The 18,387-nt window shown below is 38.1% G+C and overlaps 1 protein-coding gene across 8 annotated transcripts in view; it reads left to right on the forward strand.

Moving 5' to 3' along the window:
- The window catches only part of LOC140738238 (citron Rho-interacting kinase-like), a 244,104-nt gene that overhangs the window by 140,839 nt on the left and 84,878 nt on the right, over positions 1-18,387 (forward strand). For 5 of the 8 annotated variants that reach the window (XM_073065372.1, XM_073065374.1, XM_073065375.1 and 2 more), the window contains 6 exons: positions 8,031-8,205; positions 9,035-9,232; positions 10,161-10,226; positions 13,347-13,544; positions 14,250-14,443; positions 16,880-17,015. In XM_073065372.1, coding sequence (XP_072921473.1) covers positions 8,031-8,205; positions 9,035-9,232; positions 10,161-10,226; positions 13,347-13,544; positions 14,250-14,443; positions 16,880-17,015 — 967 coding nt within the window. The remainder of the gene's footprint in view (positions 1-8,030; positions 8,206-9,034; positions 9,233-10,160; positions 10,227-13,346; positions 13,545-14,249; positions 14,444-16,879; positions 17,016-18,387) is intronic. The other 3 variants (XM_073065370.1, XM_073065371.1, XM_073065378.1) reach the window with 1 other exon arrangement.

An 18,387-nucleotide genomic window follows, 5' to 3' on the forward strand; every position in this document is an offset into this window, starting at 1 on the left:
ATAACGAATTTAAATAAAACTGTTTCACAGCTCTCAGTTCCAGGTCTACCCAAATTGGCCAATCATTCCTATCACCCCAATATAACCAAAAGGACATATACTGCAAATTAACAGCCCAATAATACATTCTTAGATTAGGCAAAGCGAGACCTCCGTCCTTTTTCAACTTTTGCAAATGACATTTACCAATTCTTGGTCTTTTATTATTCTTGGTCTTTTATTATCCCAAATAAAAGATAGAATAATGGAATCAATCCGATCAAAAAACTTCTTAGTCAATAAAACAGGAATATTCTGAAATAAATAAAAAAAATTTGGTAAAATCATCATTTTAGCTACATGAATACGACCAACAAGTGAAAATGTAAGTGGGCTCAATCTACTAAAGGAATACTTCATAGAGTCCATTAAAGAAGGAAAATTGGCTTTCTAAAGATCCTTATTTTTTTTAGTAATTATAACACCTAAATATCTAAAAGAATCTGTAACTTTAAAAGGAATATTATCATATATAGAGACAGATTCATTTAAAGGAAGTAATTCACTTTTACTAAAATTTATTTTATATCCTGAAAAGTCTCCAAATTTGTCAAATAATTTTAGCAAAGCAGGAATAGATTTTTCAGGCTTAGATATAAATATACCAATAAATCATCAGCGTAAAGAGAGATCTTGTGCATGGTCTCATTCACAAAAATCCCATGAATATTTTCGGTTTCACGAAGAGCAATAGCAAGGGGTTCTAATATTAAGTTAAATAACAAAGGACTTAATGGACAACCTTGTCTTGTCCCCCGTGATAGCTGAAAAAAAGAAGACCTACAGTTATTAGTGACAACAGTAGCAATAGGAGCTTTATATATCATTTAAATCCAATTATTAAAATTGATACCAAACCAAATTTTTCTAAAACATTAAATAAATATTTCCATTCGACTCAATCAAATGCTTTTTCAGCATCCAAAGATATAACGCATTGTGGAGTTTTAGAAGAAGGTGAATATATAATGTTAAATAACCTCCGAACATTTGAGAAAGAGTGACGACCCTTTATAAAGCCTGTTTGATCTTCAAAAATGATTTTACCCAAAATACTCTCCAACTGATTGGCCATTATCTTTGAGAGAATCTTAGCATCAACATTCATTAATGAAATAGGTCTGGATGAGGCACAATCAGTAGGATCTTTATCCTTTTTGAGAATTAAAGAAATAGAAGCTTCATAAAAAGTAGAGGGTAAATCATTTTTCACAAAAGATTCTTTAAACATCAACATATATGGAGAAAGCAATTTTCCAAATTTTTAAATAAAATTCTACAGGATAACCATCAAGTCCCGGGGCCTTACCAGATTGCATTGAGAAAATAGCTTTATGAATTTTGGATTCAGTATTTTGAGCATCAAGAGTTCTTTGATCCTCAGCAGAAATTTTAGGAAAAGCAATCTTTTGTAAAAAAAAAGAGCATTCATTTCAGAAGAGTCTACTGGACATTGAGATGAAAGTAGTTTATTATTTTTATCTCCAAACATATAAAATTGGCTCTTTAACTTAAGTAGATAACCTTCAATTCGATGAGTTAATAATAGGTTATCTTGTGATTGAAGTTCCACCCTTTTTAAAAATAAGTCAATATTAGGGGAAGTCGCATAGATATTATCTAAATCTTTAATTTGTTTTGAAATTTTATCTAATTCTGCTTTAGTCTTTTTTAAGTTTAGTTGAATAAGAAATAATCTGACCATGTAAAAATGCTTTGAATGTATCCCATATAATTAATTTAGACATACCTCATAAACCAGGGAAAAGAATAAACCAGGGAAGGTAGCGCACCCGTGGCTGACAAGGGAAATTAGGGATAGTATCAAGTCCAAAGAAGAAACATATAAATTAGGAAAGAAAAGCGGCACACCTGAGGACTGGGAGAAATTCAGAGACCAGCAGAGGAGGACAAAGGGCTTAATTAGGAAAGGGAAAAAAGATTATGAGAGAAAGCTGTCAGGGAACATAAAAACGGACTGTAAAAGCTTTTATAGATACGTGAAAAGAAAAAGCTTGGTCAAGACAAATGTAGGTCCTTTACAGTCAGAAACAGGTGAATTGATCATAGGGAACAAAGACATGGCAGAACAAATGAATAACTACTTTGGTTCTGTCTTCACTAAGGAGGATATAAATAATCTTCCAGAAATAGTAAGGGACCGAGGGTCTAGTGAGATGGAGGAACTGAGGGAAATACATGTTAGTAGGGAAGTGGTGTTAGGTAAATTGAAGGGATTAAAGGCAGATAAATCCCCAGGGCCAGATGGTCTGCGTCCCAGAGTGCTTAAGGAAGTAGCCCAAGAAATAGTGGATGCATTAGTGATAATTTTTCAAAACTCCTTAGATTCTGGATTAGTTCCTGAGGATTGGAGGGTGGCTAATGTAACCCCAATTTTTAAAAAAGGAGGGAGAGAGAAACCAGGGAATTATAGACTGGTTAGTCTAACATCGGTGGTGGGGAAAATGCTAGAGTCGGTTATCAAAGATGTGATAACAGCACATTTGGAAAGAGGTGAAATCATCGGACAAAGTCAGCATGGATTTGTGAAAGGAAAATCATGTCTGACGAATCTTATAGAATTTTTTGAAGATGTAACTAGTAGAGTGGATAGGGGAGAGCCAGTGGATGTGGTATATTTAGATTTTCAAAAGGCTTTTGACAAGGTCCCACACAAGAGATTAGTGTGCAAACTTAAAGCACACGGTATTGGGGGTATGGTATTGATGTGGATAGAGAATTGGTTGGCAGACAGGAAGCAAAGAGTGGGAGTAAACGAGACCTTTTCAGAATGGCAGGCAGTGACTAGTGGGGTACCGCAAGGCTCAGTGCTGGAACCCCAGTTGTTTACAATATATATTAATGATTTAGACGAGGGAATTAAATGCAGCATCTCCAAGTTTGCGGATGACACAAAGCTGGGCGGCGGTGTTAGCTGTGAGGAGGATGCTAAGAGGATGCAGGGTGAATTGGATAGGTTAGGTGAGTGGGCAAATTCATGGCAGATGCAATTTAATGTGGATAAATGTGAGGTTATCCACTTTGGTTGCAAGAACAGGAAAACAGATTATTATCTGAACGGTGGCCGATTAGGAAAAGGGGAGATGCAACGAGGCCTGGGTGTCATTGTACACCAGTCATTGAAGGTGGTGAAAAAGGCAAATGGTATGTTGGCATTCATAGCAAAAGGATTTGAGTACAGGAGCAGGGAGGTTCTACTGCAGTTGTACAAGGCCTTGGTGAGACCGCACCTAGAATATTGTGTGCAGTTTTGGTCCCCTAATGTGAGGAAAGACATTCTTGCCATAGAGGGAGTACAGAGAAGGTTCACCAGATTGATTCCTGGGATGGCAGGACTTTCATATGAAGAAAGACTGGATCGACTAGGCTTATACTCACTGGAATTTAGAAGATTGAGGGGGGATCTTATTGAAACATATAAAATTCTAAAGGGATTGGACAGGCTAGATGCAGGAAGATTGTTTCCGATGTTGGGAAGTCCAGAAAGAGGGGTCACAGTTTAAGGATAAAGGGGAAGCCTTTTAGGACCGAGATGAGGAAGAACTTCTTCACACAGAGTAGTGAATCTGTGGAATTCTCTGCCATGGGAAACAGTTGAGGCCGGTTCATTGGCTATATTTAAGAGGAAGTTAGATATGGCCCTTGTGGCTAAAGGGATCGGGGGTATGGAGAGTAAGCAGGTACAGGGTTCTGAGTTGGATGATCAGCCATGATCATACTGAATGCCGGTGCAGGCTCGAAGGGCCGAATGGCCTACTCCTGCACCTATTTTCTATGTTTCTATATCATTAAAAAGAAAAAATTCTTTTATCTGGCTTTCGATAAAACTGATAAAGTCAGAGTTTTGCAATAAAGTCTGAGACATGCGCCATGGTGGACGGCCAAAAATGACATCGTCAAATTCAAAGGACAAACTCAAAGGCGCATGATCAGATATAGCAATAGCGTCATATTCACAGTTTTTAACGTTAGGCAAAAGATGGGGATCAACTATAATATAATCAATCCTCGAATATTTTTTATAAACGTGGAAAAAAAAGAATATTCTCTGTTATCAGGGTATAAATGCCTCCATAATTCAATCAACCCAAAGTCAGTCAAAAAGGAGTTAATAATTGATGCAGAACGATTTGGAAGTCATTGATTAGTTGAGCTCTTATCAATCATAGGATTTAAACAACAGTTAAAATCCCCACCCATTATCAACATATACTCATTTACATCTGGCAGTAAAGCAAATTTTTTTTTAAAAAAAGAAGGATCATCTAAATTAGGACCATACAAATTAACCAAAACAACCTTTCTATTACAAATGACTCCTTTAACAATTAAAAATCTACCATTAGAATCTGATTCAATATCCTCTTGAGTAAATATATTAGATTTAATAAAGATAGACACGCCCTTAGTTTTGCTCTGAGAAGTAGCATGGAGTTGTATTCCATTCCACCAGCGAAAAAATCTATTTTGATCTCCCACCTTGATATGCGTCTCCTGAGCAAAAATTATATCAGGTTGGAATCGATTAATAATTTTAAGTCTTTTTTCGTTTAATAGGATGATTTCAACCATGTACATTCCAACTTATTACATTAATCTGTTTAACTGCCATACTATAATTTTATTCCAATTTACTTTATACATGCGCAGAACACTTACCAATATGGGATTATCGAAGATGGCGGTGATGAAGAATACAGCCATATAGAAAACATGCATGCTCTGAAACCACCCAATGGGAAAAAAACTCCTAACTCTAAACCCACCCACCTTCCCAAAAGCCCAAAAAAAAGGCAAGCGAACTAAGATAGATACGAAGTCATGGGCCACTCTGTCGGTCTCGTCTCTCCCTCCCCCCAGCCAGTACACAAAAAAAAAATGACCTTGCAAGAAAAACAGTAACATCTCAACAAAGGAGAGTGTTTACATTCCATCATGTATTAAACAGAAAAAGAACCAAAATAATATAATCTCTTAGAGAGAAAAACCAGCGCCATCTTAAGTTTAGCTTTAAATCCCTAAGAAAACTTTAAATTCAGTTATAGGGCGCTATAATAAAACAGATTAAAAAAAGTTAATAGTATACTTAACCGAACTAAATTTACAAAAATATTAATTAGTAATATCATAGTAACTAAACCCTCCCAGATATATATATATAAAAAGAAACCTTATTGGTAGGAAAAAAAACTAGCAGTTAGTAATTTAAGAAACAACAAAAAAAAATCAAACCAAATATTAGATAAAAGGAACAAATCCTTTTATCCTTTTTTCTCAGTCAAATTTGTAATTAACCATTTAAACAGTCAAACTTGAACCGTATATCTTCTTTCTAAAAAAAACCAATAGGATGTAATGATGAGCAGGTTTTCTTCTTTTATTAATCTGTCAATGAAATATCCAAATAGCCTGCATATATCTTCTTTTCGAAATGTGAGTAATATACAGATAATCATACAGCTTTTCAGATAGTTCATTCAGTAGTAACGTCAGTGACAGTGACAGGTATAGCCTGGAGAAAATTCAGCGCGACTTTGGGGTCAAAGAAAGTACGTGGGGAAGAATTAGGAGGAAAAGCTTTCATTCTTGTTGGGTAACTCAAAGAGGGAAACAATTTCTTATCATATGCTTGTTTCATTACCAAAGCAAATCTTGCTCTTTGTTCCATTACTTCTTTCGGGTAATCTTCATAAAAACGGAGCTCAGACTCATTGAATCTGAAAACTCTCTGTTTTCTTGCCTGTCGCATTATTTGATCTTTAATTTTAAAGTGATGGAAACAAACCAAAATAAATCTTGGTCTGGATGAGTCTTTACATTTCGAAGTGGACAGCCTGTGCACTCTTTCAATAGCAGGCGGCTGTGATAAAATAGTCGGAAATAGATCATGAAAGAGCTTACCAAAGTAAACTGTTAAGTCTCCATTTTCAGCTCCTTATTGCAATCCAACGATTTGTATGTTGTTTCGGCGAGACTTAGTTTCCAAATCAATAATCTTATTACGATATTTTTCCAAAGGGGTTGTAGTTTCAGACAGTTTTTGCTTAGTTGACTTCAATTCCTCTTCATGTTTAGTAACTTGAGTTTCCACATCTTTAAGTTTTCCCATAAATAACTTCATTTCATTATTATTCTTTTCCAGTTGATCTTTAATTGCCTTATTCTGATTTTGAAATGATTTCAGTGTACGAATGATAGCTTCAGCCCATGCTGGCATTTCATCAGATCTTCCCTTCTGCATCTTTTCTTTTCCAATACCTTTGTCAGTAGGTTCATGCGGATTCTTCCCACTTCTCGTAGACATAGACATATTACTCCCCTTCAAGAATCAGCAATTAAAAATTTTAAATTCAAAATTTAAGCTGGGGGGAGGGAGAGAAAACTAAGAGCAGCAGAGAATTAGTGCTACTCAATCGACAGACAGAGGCGGTCTCCGACAGAGTTCTTTGACATGGAATGAAGACATGCCGCATCTCCTGCAGTTGGACATTTTACCTGCTATTTGTTTTGCTTGTCTATTTTGTTTGAGTCGAGCTCTACTGTCACCTCTTTCTGTAGTCTTTCTGACAGCACCTTGTTACTTCTTATATATCATATTTTGCTTTCCTTTGAATTATTCTTGGAATTTGTTCTGCACTGTTTTCTACTCCTTTTCTTGAGCATCTGTCAGTCCTAATCCGCCCATGATGTTATCTGCTTTGTCACCAATGCAGTATATCAGTGTATTTACTTGCTGCTCTTCTGAAGACTGAGTGAGATTGCGTGCAATCCTATATCTCTCAAAGTGTCTGAGCCATCTCTAAAAGTACCCCGGTTTAGAGAAATCAAATGCCTCCGAAGGGTTTTATTAGGTTAGTAGATATATGTACTGCAGGTATTTGCCCCATTTTCCTGTTTTTTTTTTAGTATTTTATTTAGACTACAAAAGTCATCTTTTTTCTCCCCGAGTGTTTGACTGACTTCTCTTACTTCTGTGCTGTATCTGTGTCTCTGTGCACTTCCCCAGGCTAGTGGCCACAGATTCTTACAATATATCTACTTTTGGGTGCAGCTCGAGGGCATTACCTAGCAACCCTGGCAAGATCTCAGCTCATACACATATAGTTAACAACTAGCATATGCAGTGTAGGATAAGATTTTGGATACTTTTCATAGGTATATACAAAAAAGAACAGTTTTTCTATAAATTCTTTCTTGCCAACGATCTCCATTGCTCTGTAGCCCAAATTCATCGATGATCAACCACTTCTGACACCATGTTGTGTTTGATATTGAGGGTGAGTGCAGAGCACACATCAGCATGGCAGCATGCAGGCTATTCAATTGAACTTTATTTATGACCTTGTTTGTACAATATGTGAACTTTTTCCATGTGAGAGTGGCTAACTGAGTGGCATAGAATTAACCCATTAACGCTAACAGTGACAGAATGAGGAGTTGTTATGGGAGGACTGCACCAATTGATAGGAAATATGCAGTGTAATGCTACTGCAAGAGCAAAGATTTATGGACAACTATTTGGATTTTCAATATGTTGAGTCTATTGCCAGCCACTGTGGTCTAGTCAGATTGGTGTGATGCCTGAACTGAGTTTGTATGCTACAGTATACATGAAGCAGTGTTTTGGCTAGGTTACAATTAGTGAAAAGTGAAGCATGGTAAGTCATTGTTATGAGTGCTACAGTTTGGAGATGATAGAGGTGGGTGTTTGTCCCATTTGTGATTCCCCAAAATAATATACTAAAGGTTTTCATTTACATTTTAAGGCAACCAGTTTTTACAGTCAGAGAACACAGAGCAAATGGCTGTCATATATTTAAACAAAACATTTGAACAAAAGGAAGGTTGGGTAATTCTTCAGCAAGTCTTTTGAAGGGTGCTCTCTTGGACAAGCATTGTCACTGGCCTAACTAGCTGCTTTGTGCAGTGTTGAGTACAGCCGTAAATGTACCGCTTAAATTTCATGGCAGGAAAGCACAGGAAGAAATGATTGCGGAACTCAGGCAGCAGAAGTTTTACTTGGAGACACAGGCGGGGAAGCTGGATGCCCATAACCAAAAACTGGAGGAACAAATGGATAAAATCAACCAGGATGAACAAAGCTGCAAAAACAAGCTGCTAGAGCTCGAGAGTAAACTCAGGGAGGTGAGAACATTAAAACAGTGAGAAGTAGAAAATTAAATGTAACATTTATTTATTATAACCGAATGCTCATTTTGCTTCTGTTATTGCCCCCACCTGCATGGTCTTTGCCTTGCCCCTGTTTTTCATGTCAGTGTTATATTTCACTTGGCTGCTTCATTGAAAACATAGTATCAGTTTCTCATGTATGCCCCTTTGCCTCACCAACATATTTCACCCTCTCTTCTGTTACTAATTTGTGACAGCAAAAAATCCTGCAAATAAATTTTGAGAAGACTGAAGCCACTGTCAAATTAAAATTTTCATCAAAGTTTTCAATTGTTTTAAACCTAGCATTGTAATCCCACACAATCCATGCACTTTTCCAATTCTGACTTATTAAGCATTGTTGATTTTAATTACTTCATCATTGACAGAGGTTGCTTTGGAATTCACTCCCCAAATCTTTTCTCCCTTTCTTTTGAATATTCCTTAGAACACAATTTGTCCATGAACACCTTGTAAAAAAAAAATTGTTTGATAACACTCCCGTGACAATCTTTGAGGCATCATACAACGCTGATACTGCATGAATGCATTTTGTTGTAATAATAGTGTGGAATAACAAGCCTGAATTGTTTAGTAGCAACGATAGTGATTTTCGAAACTGACTCTATCTTCACACAAAATTATCAATTTGTTTAAGCTTTAACCAGTTCAAAGAAAAGATATATGAAACTGAAAACTTAAAACATAACATTCCATCTGGTAGTGATACAAATTCAGCTTGTTTGGCCATGCAGTAGGACTGAAATAAGTGCAGCAAATTTGCTTTATTTAATGCATTCTATAGGCCAGCCTGGAGCATGAGCAGCAGAAACTGGAGCTAAAGAAGCAGGGGAATGAGTTGCAGCTGGCTCTGCAGGAGAAGGAGGCTCAGATCAGAAGTCTGCAAAGTACAAAAGCTGCACTGGAAAACCAACTGCAAATGGCCAAGGCAGAATTGGAGGAGACCACAACTGAAGCAGAGGAAGAGATTCAATCCCTGAGGGTCAGTTGTGGGTTTGATGTTTCTTTCTGAATGACTTTTGTGTTTGTTCTTTGTTTTGTGGCTATCTGGAGAAATACAGATTTCAGAGCCATATATGGATAAATGCTTTGATAATAAATGTACTTTTGAACATAGATGCTCTGTTGTCTTGCCTAAATGAGCATTTAGTTTCAGAAAAATGCACACAAAATGTTGGAGGAACTCAGCAGGCCAGGCAGCATCTATGGAAAAAAGTACAGTTGATGTTTCCTGACTTGGCATGAAGCATCATCTGTACTTTTTTCCATAGATGTTGCTTGGCCTGCTGAGTTCCTCCAACATGTTATGTGTGTTGCTTGGATTTCCAGCATCTGCAGATTCTCTCGTTTGATTTAGTTTCAGAAGACAGTTTTGGACTATGCTATGCTTTTTTGGGCTCTCAGAGAGCTGTGTAGTGGAAGGAAAAAAAAATAGTTTGCCTTCATTTGTGAAGTAACCAAGGAAACAATCAATTTCTGAGCAAATTATTTGCAGACTGCTGTGGGCACGACATGTTATGAAGTGCATATTATCAAGAGCTGCCTTTAGAAGTACACAATGTCTGAAATTATCACCTGCATTTGAGGAAGATTTTGATTAAATTGCTGCTTTGTCCTAAAAATAGATTGAATCATCCTTTTTACCTCTGTTTTATGCTTTATCATAATGTGAATGCTACCTACTGACTAATACCTTGATTATATAGTCACTGGAGTGCAGCAACATATTAGCACGTTAAAGGAACATCTAAAATGTCTGCTTCCGTCCAATGTATTTAATGCATTTACATAAACAACAGTAGGAAAACAGACTTAAATGCAGTTATTTTGGCAAATCTATTTGAAATCTTTGTCCAAAGAGTCTTCTCACTTCTACATTGTGATTTTTTTTGCTCTGTCTCTTTCCTCAGGCACACCGTGATGAAATTCACAATAAGTTCGAAGCCCTCCGAGAAAGTTGCACAGTATGTACTGAGGTCATAAAGAAATTAATTTTGATGAAAGCATTTAAGTTATAAGCAATTAATATTATATTAATATAATGAATATTAATATTATGAATCTTTAAGGCTAGCTATCCCAGAGAGGGGAATAGATGGAGAAATAGTTAATCTAATTGTGTGTTCTTAATGTATCTCTTTTTAAAGTGTAAACTCCTCTGTTTCTCTTTACAGACATCCTCAAGAGTAGAAAATTCTATGTTACATTTGCTGTTATTGTTTTAGAAATAATTTCTTCAATATGCTGGTTAGATTTGCTCCAGGCTAGATTCAGAACTGGCTATTGGATATCCAGAGGCAAGAAAAGTTCCAAATCAGATATATAAAAAAGGACATGAACATTGTAATGTTCATGCAAAGTGATGAAGTGTAGAATTATTCATTAAAACAGAAAGAATAGAGTTTTTTTAAGAAGGTAAGCCAGCAAATGTTAGCATTCAGAAGAATTTTTATACTCAGACACAAAATGTTACCTTTTAGACATTTCAACCCAGTCCCTGGGTACATCACAAGACAAGACAAAGACAAAGAAATGGAAGTAGGCCATTTGGCCCATCGAGTTTGCTCCGCCACTCCACCATGAGCTAAACCAGGGGTGTCAAACTCATTTTAGGTCACGGGCCGGATTGAGCAAAATGCAGCTTCATGCGGGCCGGATCAGTCGGACGCGTGCGAACGCAGCTTTCGTTGCCTCCGTTTTTTCAGCCTGCTCTCATGTGTCTCAGTCTCTGCTATAACTACAAAGTGTTTCACTTTACAAATTCCGTTTCTTATGAAGAAGACTGCCGAATAAACACTAAAAACCCTGAAAACCTGGTACCTGAATAAACTCAGCATTAGCCATATCATACGCCATAGGCGCTTCGATTACTGGGGCCAGCTTTAATAGTAATTAGATATTATCTCGCGGGCCAAAGATAATTCCACCACGGGCCGGATTTGGCCCGCGGGCCTTGAGTTTGACATATATGAGCTAAACTATTCTCCAATCTAGTTTCAATTTCCAGCTTTTTCCCCATATCCCTTGATACCCTGACTAATTAGATACCTATCAATCTCCTCCTTAAACACTCTCAATGATCGGGCTTCCACAGCTGTATGTGGCAACAAATTCCATACATCCACTACCCTCTGGCTAAACAAAATTCTCCTCATCTCTGTTTTAAATGGGTACCCTCTAATTCTAAGACTGTAGCCTCTTGTCCTGGACTCACCCACCAAGGGAAACAGCCTTTCCACATCTACTCTGTCCAACCCTTTCAACATTCAAAATGTTTCTATGAGATCCCCTCTCATTCTTCTATACTCTAATATATACAGTCCAAGAGCGGACAACCGCTCCTCATATGTTAGCCCCTGCATTCCAGGAATCATCCTCGTAAATCTTCTCTTAACTCTCTCCAACATCAAAGCATTCCTTCTAAGATAGGGGGCCCAAAACCGCACACAGTATTCCAAATGAGGTCTCACCAGTGCCCCACAGAGCCTCATCAACACCTCCTTACTCTTATACACTATTACTCTTGTAATGAATGCCAACATAGCATTCACTTTCCTTATTGCCGATCCAACCTGGTGGTTAACCTTTAGGGTATCCTGCACAAGGACCCCCTGCATCCTGCCCCACTGGCAGAATTGATCCACCAAAGACACAGGGGAGAAGGGGTATCTCTGGCAGTTCACAACATTGAATTCAGATGTTGTAAGGTCATCTCATGGCATCAGATCAAACATGTGTAAGGAAACCTCCAAACAACACACAGAAAATACTGGTAGAACTCAGCAGCCAGGCAGCATTAATGGAAAAGAGTGAACAGTCAATGTTTTGGGCCGAGACCCTTCATCAGGAGTCCTGATGTTTACTCTTTTCCATAGATGCTGTTTTACCTGCTGAATTCCTCCAGCATTTTGTGTGTGTGTTGCTTGGGTTTCCAGCACTTAACAGATTTTCTCTTGTTTGTAAAAGGAAACCTTGTCCTGATTACCACTTCAAATGAAGAATTATTGTTCATGCACTTGGGGAAAACTCTGAGATCATATTCTAGGTGGTAACTTTACCATGAGTGGCCAGGTAGCAGCACCTCCTGAAGAGTATGGTTGAACAAAACAAGGGATAAACTGATGTTAACATCTCATTATCAAACTGTCTATTGTTTGCCTGTGAAAGCACAACTGAAAGTCACCACATGATGTAACTTTTGTGGCTTAACTTAGGCTGAATTTTTCTTTCAAAATGTTGTGGCCTAATTTAGAATGAGCAAAGTAAATAGAGGTGGCAAAACAAGGATAATTGTTAGCAAAGAATTTTCAGATTTCTGGAGCCGATACCCAGATCTAAAGTGAAATATGTTTGTCTTGAGATCTTAGGAAAAAACTGTATCCTTCCACAGAAGTTGAATAATATCTGTAGCAGTTGATGATCCAAAGGTCTTTAATTCATCAGTCTGGAAGTCATTGAAACCTGTGACTTACCTAGCTTTTGCATTTTTCACATCATTTTACATATACACTCAGTAGTCACTTTATTAGGTACAATGCAAATTAATGCTTGTTAATGCAAATATCTAATCAGACAATCATGTAGCAGCATCGCAATGCATGAAAGCATGCAGACGTGGTCAAGCTGATTTGGCCTGTTGGATACCAAATGGATGTTGGCAAATAGATTATCGATGAGTAAATGCTGTTTGCAACACTCTTCATGATAACTTCTGTTATCTTGATGATTGAGAGCAGACTGATGGGACAGTAATTATTAGTGGATTAATCCAGCATTTTGTAGATACATACCTGCACAATTAGAACAGTACTGCATCTTGCATGTTCCAAATGCAGCCAAGCCCTATTTCCTTTTCCTATTATGTGTGCTCAGACTTTTTTGAAACCATGTAGGGGGAATTGAATTTTATGGCTACATAGGTGGCATGGGCCTTAAAATGGAGCTGAGATGGATTATCTGTTCAGTACCTCTGGCTGAAATTTCTAGCAAAGTCTTTAGTTTTGTCTTTGGCCATCACCGGTTGTCACTGAGAGCGTATGTTCAGGTACTGCATGCAACCAAGATTTGGACTTTGTGTTCCTGTTGCCTTTGGATAGGTTATTTCTGACCTGGAGGAACAGTTAAACCAGCTGAGTCAGGAAAATGCAGAGCTCAACAGCCAAAACTACTTCCTGACCAAGCAGGTAGAGGAATTAACATGCATCGGAGATGAACGAGCCCAACTTCGTCAGGAAATGGGGAGAATGCGTCAGGAACTATCTGACCAAGAGCTTCAGCTAAGTAACCAAAAACAGGTTAGTACTATTCTGCAAGTGAAGAGTTGGCTTCAAAGTGGCCTTACAATCATCTAATTGTTCACACTGTCCACTGATAGATTTTTTTAAAGTTTATAAAATATAGTTTTCATATAACATCTAGTAATACATTTCAAATAACAATCCCAGAGCTCTTCTGCATTAATGAAATGATACAGAGCAAATGGAGACATTTATGAATTTGGACACAGTAGCATATTGTTTAGCGCAACACTGTTACAACTTGGAGCAGTCTGGAGTTTGGAATTTTGTTCTGACAAAGCCAGTAAGGAGTCTGTACGTTCTCCCCATGATACGCATGGATTTCCTCCGGCTGCTCGGTTTTCCTCCCACATTTCAATATGACGTACCAGTTAATAGGTTAATTAGTCATTATAAATTGTCCTGTGACTAAGCTAATGTTAAATAGGTGGGTGATGCAGCTTGTGCCAGAAGGGCTTGTTCCTCTGAATAAAATAAAATAAATAATCTTTTCCATGCCCCAATCTCATTTTATTTGGTGATGTTTATTAACAGTACACTCAACTATCATTGAAGAGTAAGAATTATTAGTATTGAAATACTTCAATGGAGATATATCTTGAAATTTTAGGTGTGGAATAATTCTGGACCCTGCATTTCCTTTACCTACCTGATTTGAGCAGAGATCTTAATTGTGTGTTTTGTAAATTGTTCCAATTTCAGACAATAGAGACTTTAAAGACAACTTGCTCAATGCTAGAAGAGCAAGTGATGGACCTGGAGACACTGAATGATGAACTCCTAGAAAAAGAACGCCAGTGGGAAAATTGGAGATCAGAGTTTGAAGAAGAGAAGGCACAACTTGAGCGACGGATCCAAGAAATGAAGAGGCTGCTGGACATAGAAAAGCAGGCCAGGTACTGTACTGCAGGAACAACATGCTGACTATTAGTGCAGCGTATTGAGTGACTGAGCACTAAAGTGGTAAGTGAACATGTTGGCATAGTACTAAGGAACCAGTACTAGATTAATATTAATCAATACATTAGATGCTGCAGTAATTTTCATTTGTCATAACCATGTTAACTTACAGTACATAAATGGGCTTCATGTCACATCATACTATTCACGGGTGTCAATATGGATCAGATTGCCTTCTACCCTGACAAGGCCAATAAGACGAAGCAGAACAAATCAACAAAGTGTTGAGGTGTCAGTTATGGTACTACCAAGCAACACTTAACTGCTCACATTCACTTGAGTTCCACTCAGTTCTTTGAGGCTCCTTGTAGTCTTAGGCCAAACATGGAAAAGAAGAAGTGGATTCCTGAGGAGAGAGAGAAAGACTGAGACATTGATGTAGAATTTGGTAAGGGAAAGTCTCCACTGACTTGTGTCACTACCTGGTACAAATGTAAATGCTTATGGTGGGTGGAAACAAAACGTCTCTGATCCATGACTTTGTGCAGGAGTTTCTCAGGGCAATGTCCTGGGTGCAGTCACCTTCATTAGTGACCCTCTCTCTATCATAAGACTAGAAGACTATGTTCACTGATAATTAATTGCAAGTGTTCCACGTGCATCTTCATGTAGTGGAACATTTTCTGATGACATTTGGGTTTGAACTGAAAATTGACAATTAATAACTAATAATCAAATACCAGCTGCTAACTATCTCCACTGAGAGAGAGCCTAACCTGCTCCTCTTGCCATTCAACATCATTCCCATCACTAAATCCACTATCACTATTGACTTCAAGCGTAACTGGATGAGCCATTATAACTTTGACTACAAGGGTAGTTCAGAGTTAAATAATTTGTTTGTGTGACTTGCATCCCGATTCCCCAAAGGCCTTTCCAAAATGTTTTCCGCTCACCTGCAAGAGGTGCAGCTCAGACAAGATGTTAGAGCTTTACTGGTGCATAAATGGCACAGCAACAGAATCCAACACATCCATTTACCTATGGCACACTCACCTGTGGTTTGTACCTTCTACAAAATGCATTGCAGGAACTTGTTAAGTTTTTAGTTGCAACTTCAACTTCTGCAAGCTGTAATAATAGGCACATGAGACACATTGGGACATAACCACCTGTTCTTTTTTTTACTTCCATATCATCCTGACTTGGAAATAGATCACTGTTCCTTCGCTGCAATCAGATAAAAAGCTTTGCACTTCCTACGTAGCTTTACTCCAGGGATTGCTTTCTTTAGGGCAATTAGCAATGGGCATCTGCAAAACAGCAGCCTTTAACCTGGTGTTGGAAGTACTGTTAAAATAATAATCATGAAAAATAAGTATCAGAGATATGCAGTAAAATCGCAATTACTTAGACTCCTTCTAAACCCACAAACTCCTCTGCCAATAATTGCAAAGTTTCAGGTCACAGGAATACCATCCACACGGATGTTCCTCCAAATTGCTCACTGCTTCATATGAAAATATATTGCAGGGACCAAATTTTGGCAATCCTCCCCAACAACATCATGCAAACTTCTTCATCAGAGGAGCTGCAATAGTGTAGAAGTTCATCATCTCCTTCTGGAGAGCAATTATTGGTTGTCAACAAATGTTGGCTTTGTCAGCAACGCCTAGATATTGAAAAATCTGCTGGCCTTGACAATGACATCTGAATATCATGAATGAATCAACTGATGTTTTTCATTTCAATAAATGCAAAAACAATAATTTACTATCATTATTTCCAAGCCAAGTTTGTTAGACTGTTAGAAATAGACTACATCGTGTATAGTCGTGATTCATAAATCTCTGCTCATGAGTTGGCTGTTGTGTTGAAGTTACATAAAGGTCACTGTTACTATGACAGTTGCTATTGAATGCTGAAGTACAACTTTTGGAACTGAAAGCTTAAAATATTAAATAGATTTATCCTCTAGGTTGCCACCTATCTGTAAAACAATCCACTTATTCCCTTGCCGCTGATCTCTTCCCATTGTCTGCTACTCAAAACCAGAATCTAGTAGGTTCCAGGCACAGGCAGACAGTAAGGAGTAGATAGGATAAAAGGTTTGAGCCTTGCCTGGTGAACATGTATTTCTGCCAGATAACCAGAATGACTGGACAGAACAGAAGTAAAATAAGTGTTTGTAGATGTGCAGACTCATTCTGTGGGCTGGGTCTGCCTTATGAGTTGTATGGTGCACAACAAGTCTCTTGTCTATTTGGTCGGTGTATTAATCTCAACTCTTCTCTGTATTAAATTTCAGCCACCATATTGCATCTAATCTTCTGGCCTATTGACATTGTTGCATTCTATTACAGTTCCCCTCATTAGTATACAGTATATGGCCACACTTCTTTTTAATGGGTTATCTTCCTTTAATTTCATAGAATGCGTGCAGAGCAGCGTGGCAATGAATCCCGCCAGGCTGTGGAACAAGCTGTGAAGGAGCACAAGTCAGAGATCTTATCATTACAAAATTGTTTAAAAGAGCAGAAGCTGAAGGCGGAAAGCCTTTCTGATACGGTAGGTGTGTGGCAAAAAAATTCATTTGTGTTTATTGTAGAACTTTTAAAGCTTTGACATAGACACGCACACACACGCATATACGCGCACACACACACACACACACACACACACACACACGCACACACACATCTGGTTGCTTCATGTCTAATGATATACACTGTGGTATATCTGTTCTAGACTTCTCAAGGATCAACTTTATTTGCCTTATACATTTACATGTATTAAATGTATAAGTAATATATATTGAAGTTTGAACAACCAAAAGACCCAACCACTAACCACAACCAACACCCACTCATGTCTGCACTGCAGCAGAATATGTGGATGGCAGATCAGCCTCTACAGGCACCTGAGGACCCAACAATGGACAATCCCTTCGGTCAGGGGTCCCAAACTGGGGCCCATGGACCCCATGCTTAATGGTATTGGTCCACGGCATTTAAAAGATTGGGAACCCCTGCCTGAGGAGAAGGACTTTCGTTATACTTGACTCGAGTAATTGTGCTACTACATGTATTAGGAAATTGCTTAGGTGTGTTGGTACCATGTGCAGCAAATAAATGACACCATTCAACAATTTTACAGAATGAAGAATTATATAACAATAAACTGAAAAGTGCAGGTATATAAATATCAGCATGTATTTGCAATGAAAACAGCATGTTAAAAAGTGATGTAAAATGTTCCAGTGCAGTGACTGAAGTAATAGATAGAGAGGATAGCACATACAGAACTTTTGGCTTTTCAGGTGATTATGGGTCGTATGATCCTTCCTACATGTCATAGGAACACCAGACCATGGAAGAAAGCTTACTTTGATTAGCGATAGTCAGCATGGTATTGTGAGGGGCACAATGCTGGGATATACCCAAGGTTATTGAGAGAGGCAAGTGAAAAGATTGCTGAGGCCTTGACCAATATCTTTGTGGCCTTGTTATCCACAACCGAGGTCCAGGAGGACTGGGGAGTAGCTGATGCTGCTCCATTATTCAAGAAGGAAACCAGGGATAATCCTGGAAACTATAGACCAATGAGAAAGGATCTCGTGCTTTCCTGCCGTATATGATGAATAAACTCTTCTTGGGCTTCCAGCTGGGTACAGGTCTCAATTTTAACTGATGTTTTGATGACAAACTCTGCCGTCCTCATCAGGGATGAGGCAAGTATAGTCTGGTGGTATAGATGTCCTATTGTCTGTCCCTCCTGATTGGTTAATCCTCATCCAATCAGGTTTCTGCTGTCCCACCTTGTTTACAATTGAATTCCGGTTCTTACTTAGAGTGAGACCTTCGTATTTGTTAAAAGTTTTTTCCTTATTTTATTTCAATGATTTCCTTTACTAAGCGGTCCCAAAAGCCATTGGCGCAGC

This window comes from Hemitrygon akajei, chromosome 14 (assembly GCF_048418815.1).
Source record: "Hemitrygon akajei chromosome 14, sHemAka1.3, whole genome shotgun sequence".
Classification (NCBI taxonomy): Eukaryota; Metazoa; Chordata; class Chondrichthyes; order Myliobatiformes; family Dasyatidae; genus Hemitrygon; species Hemitrygon akajei.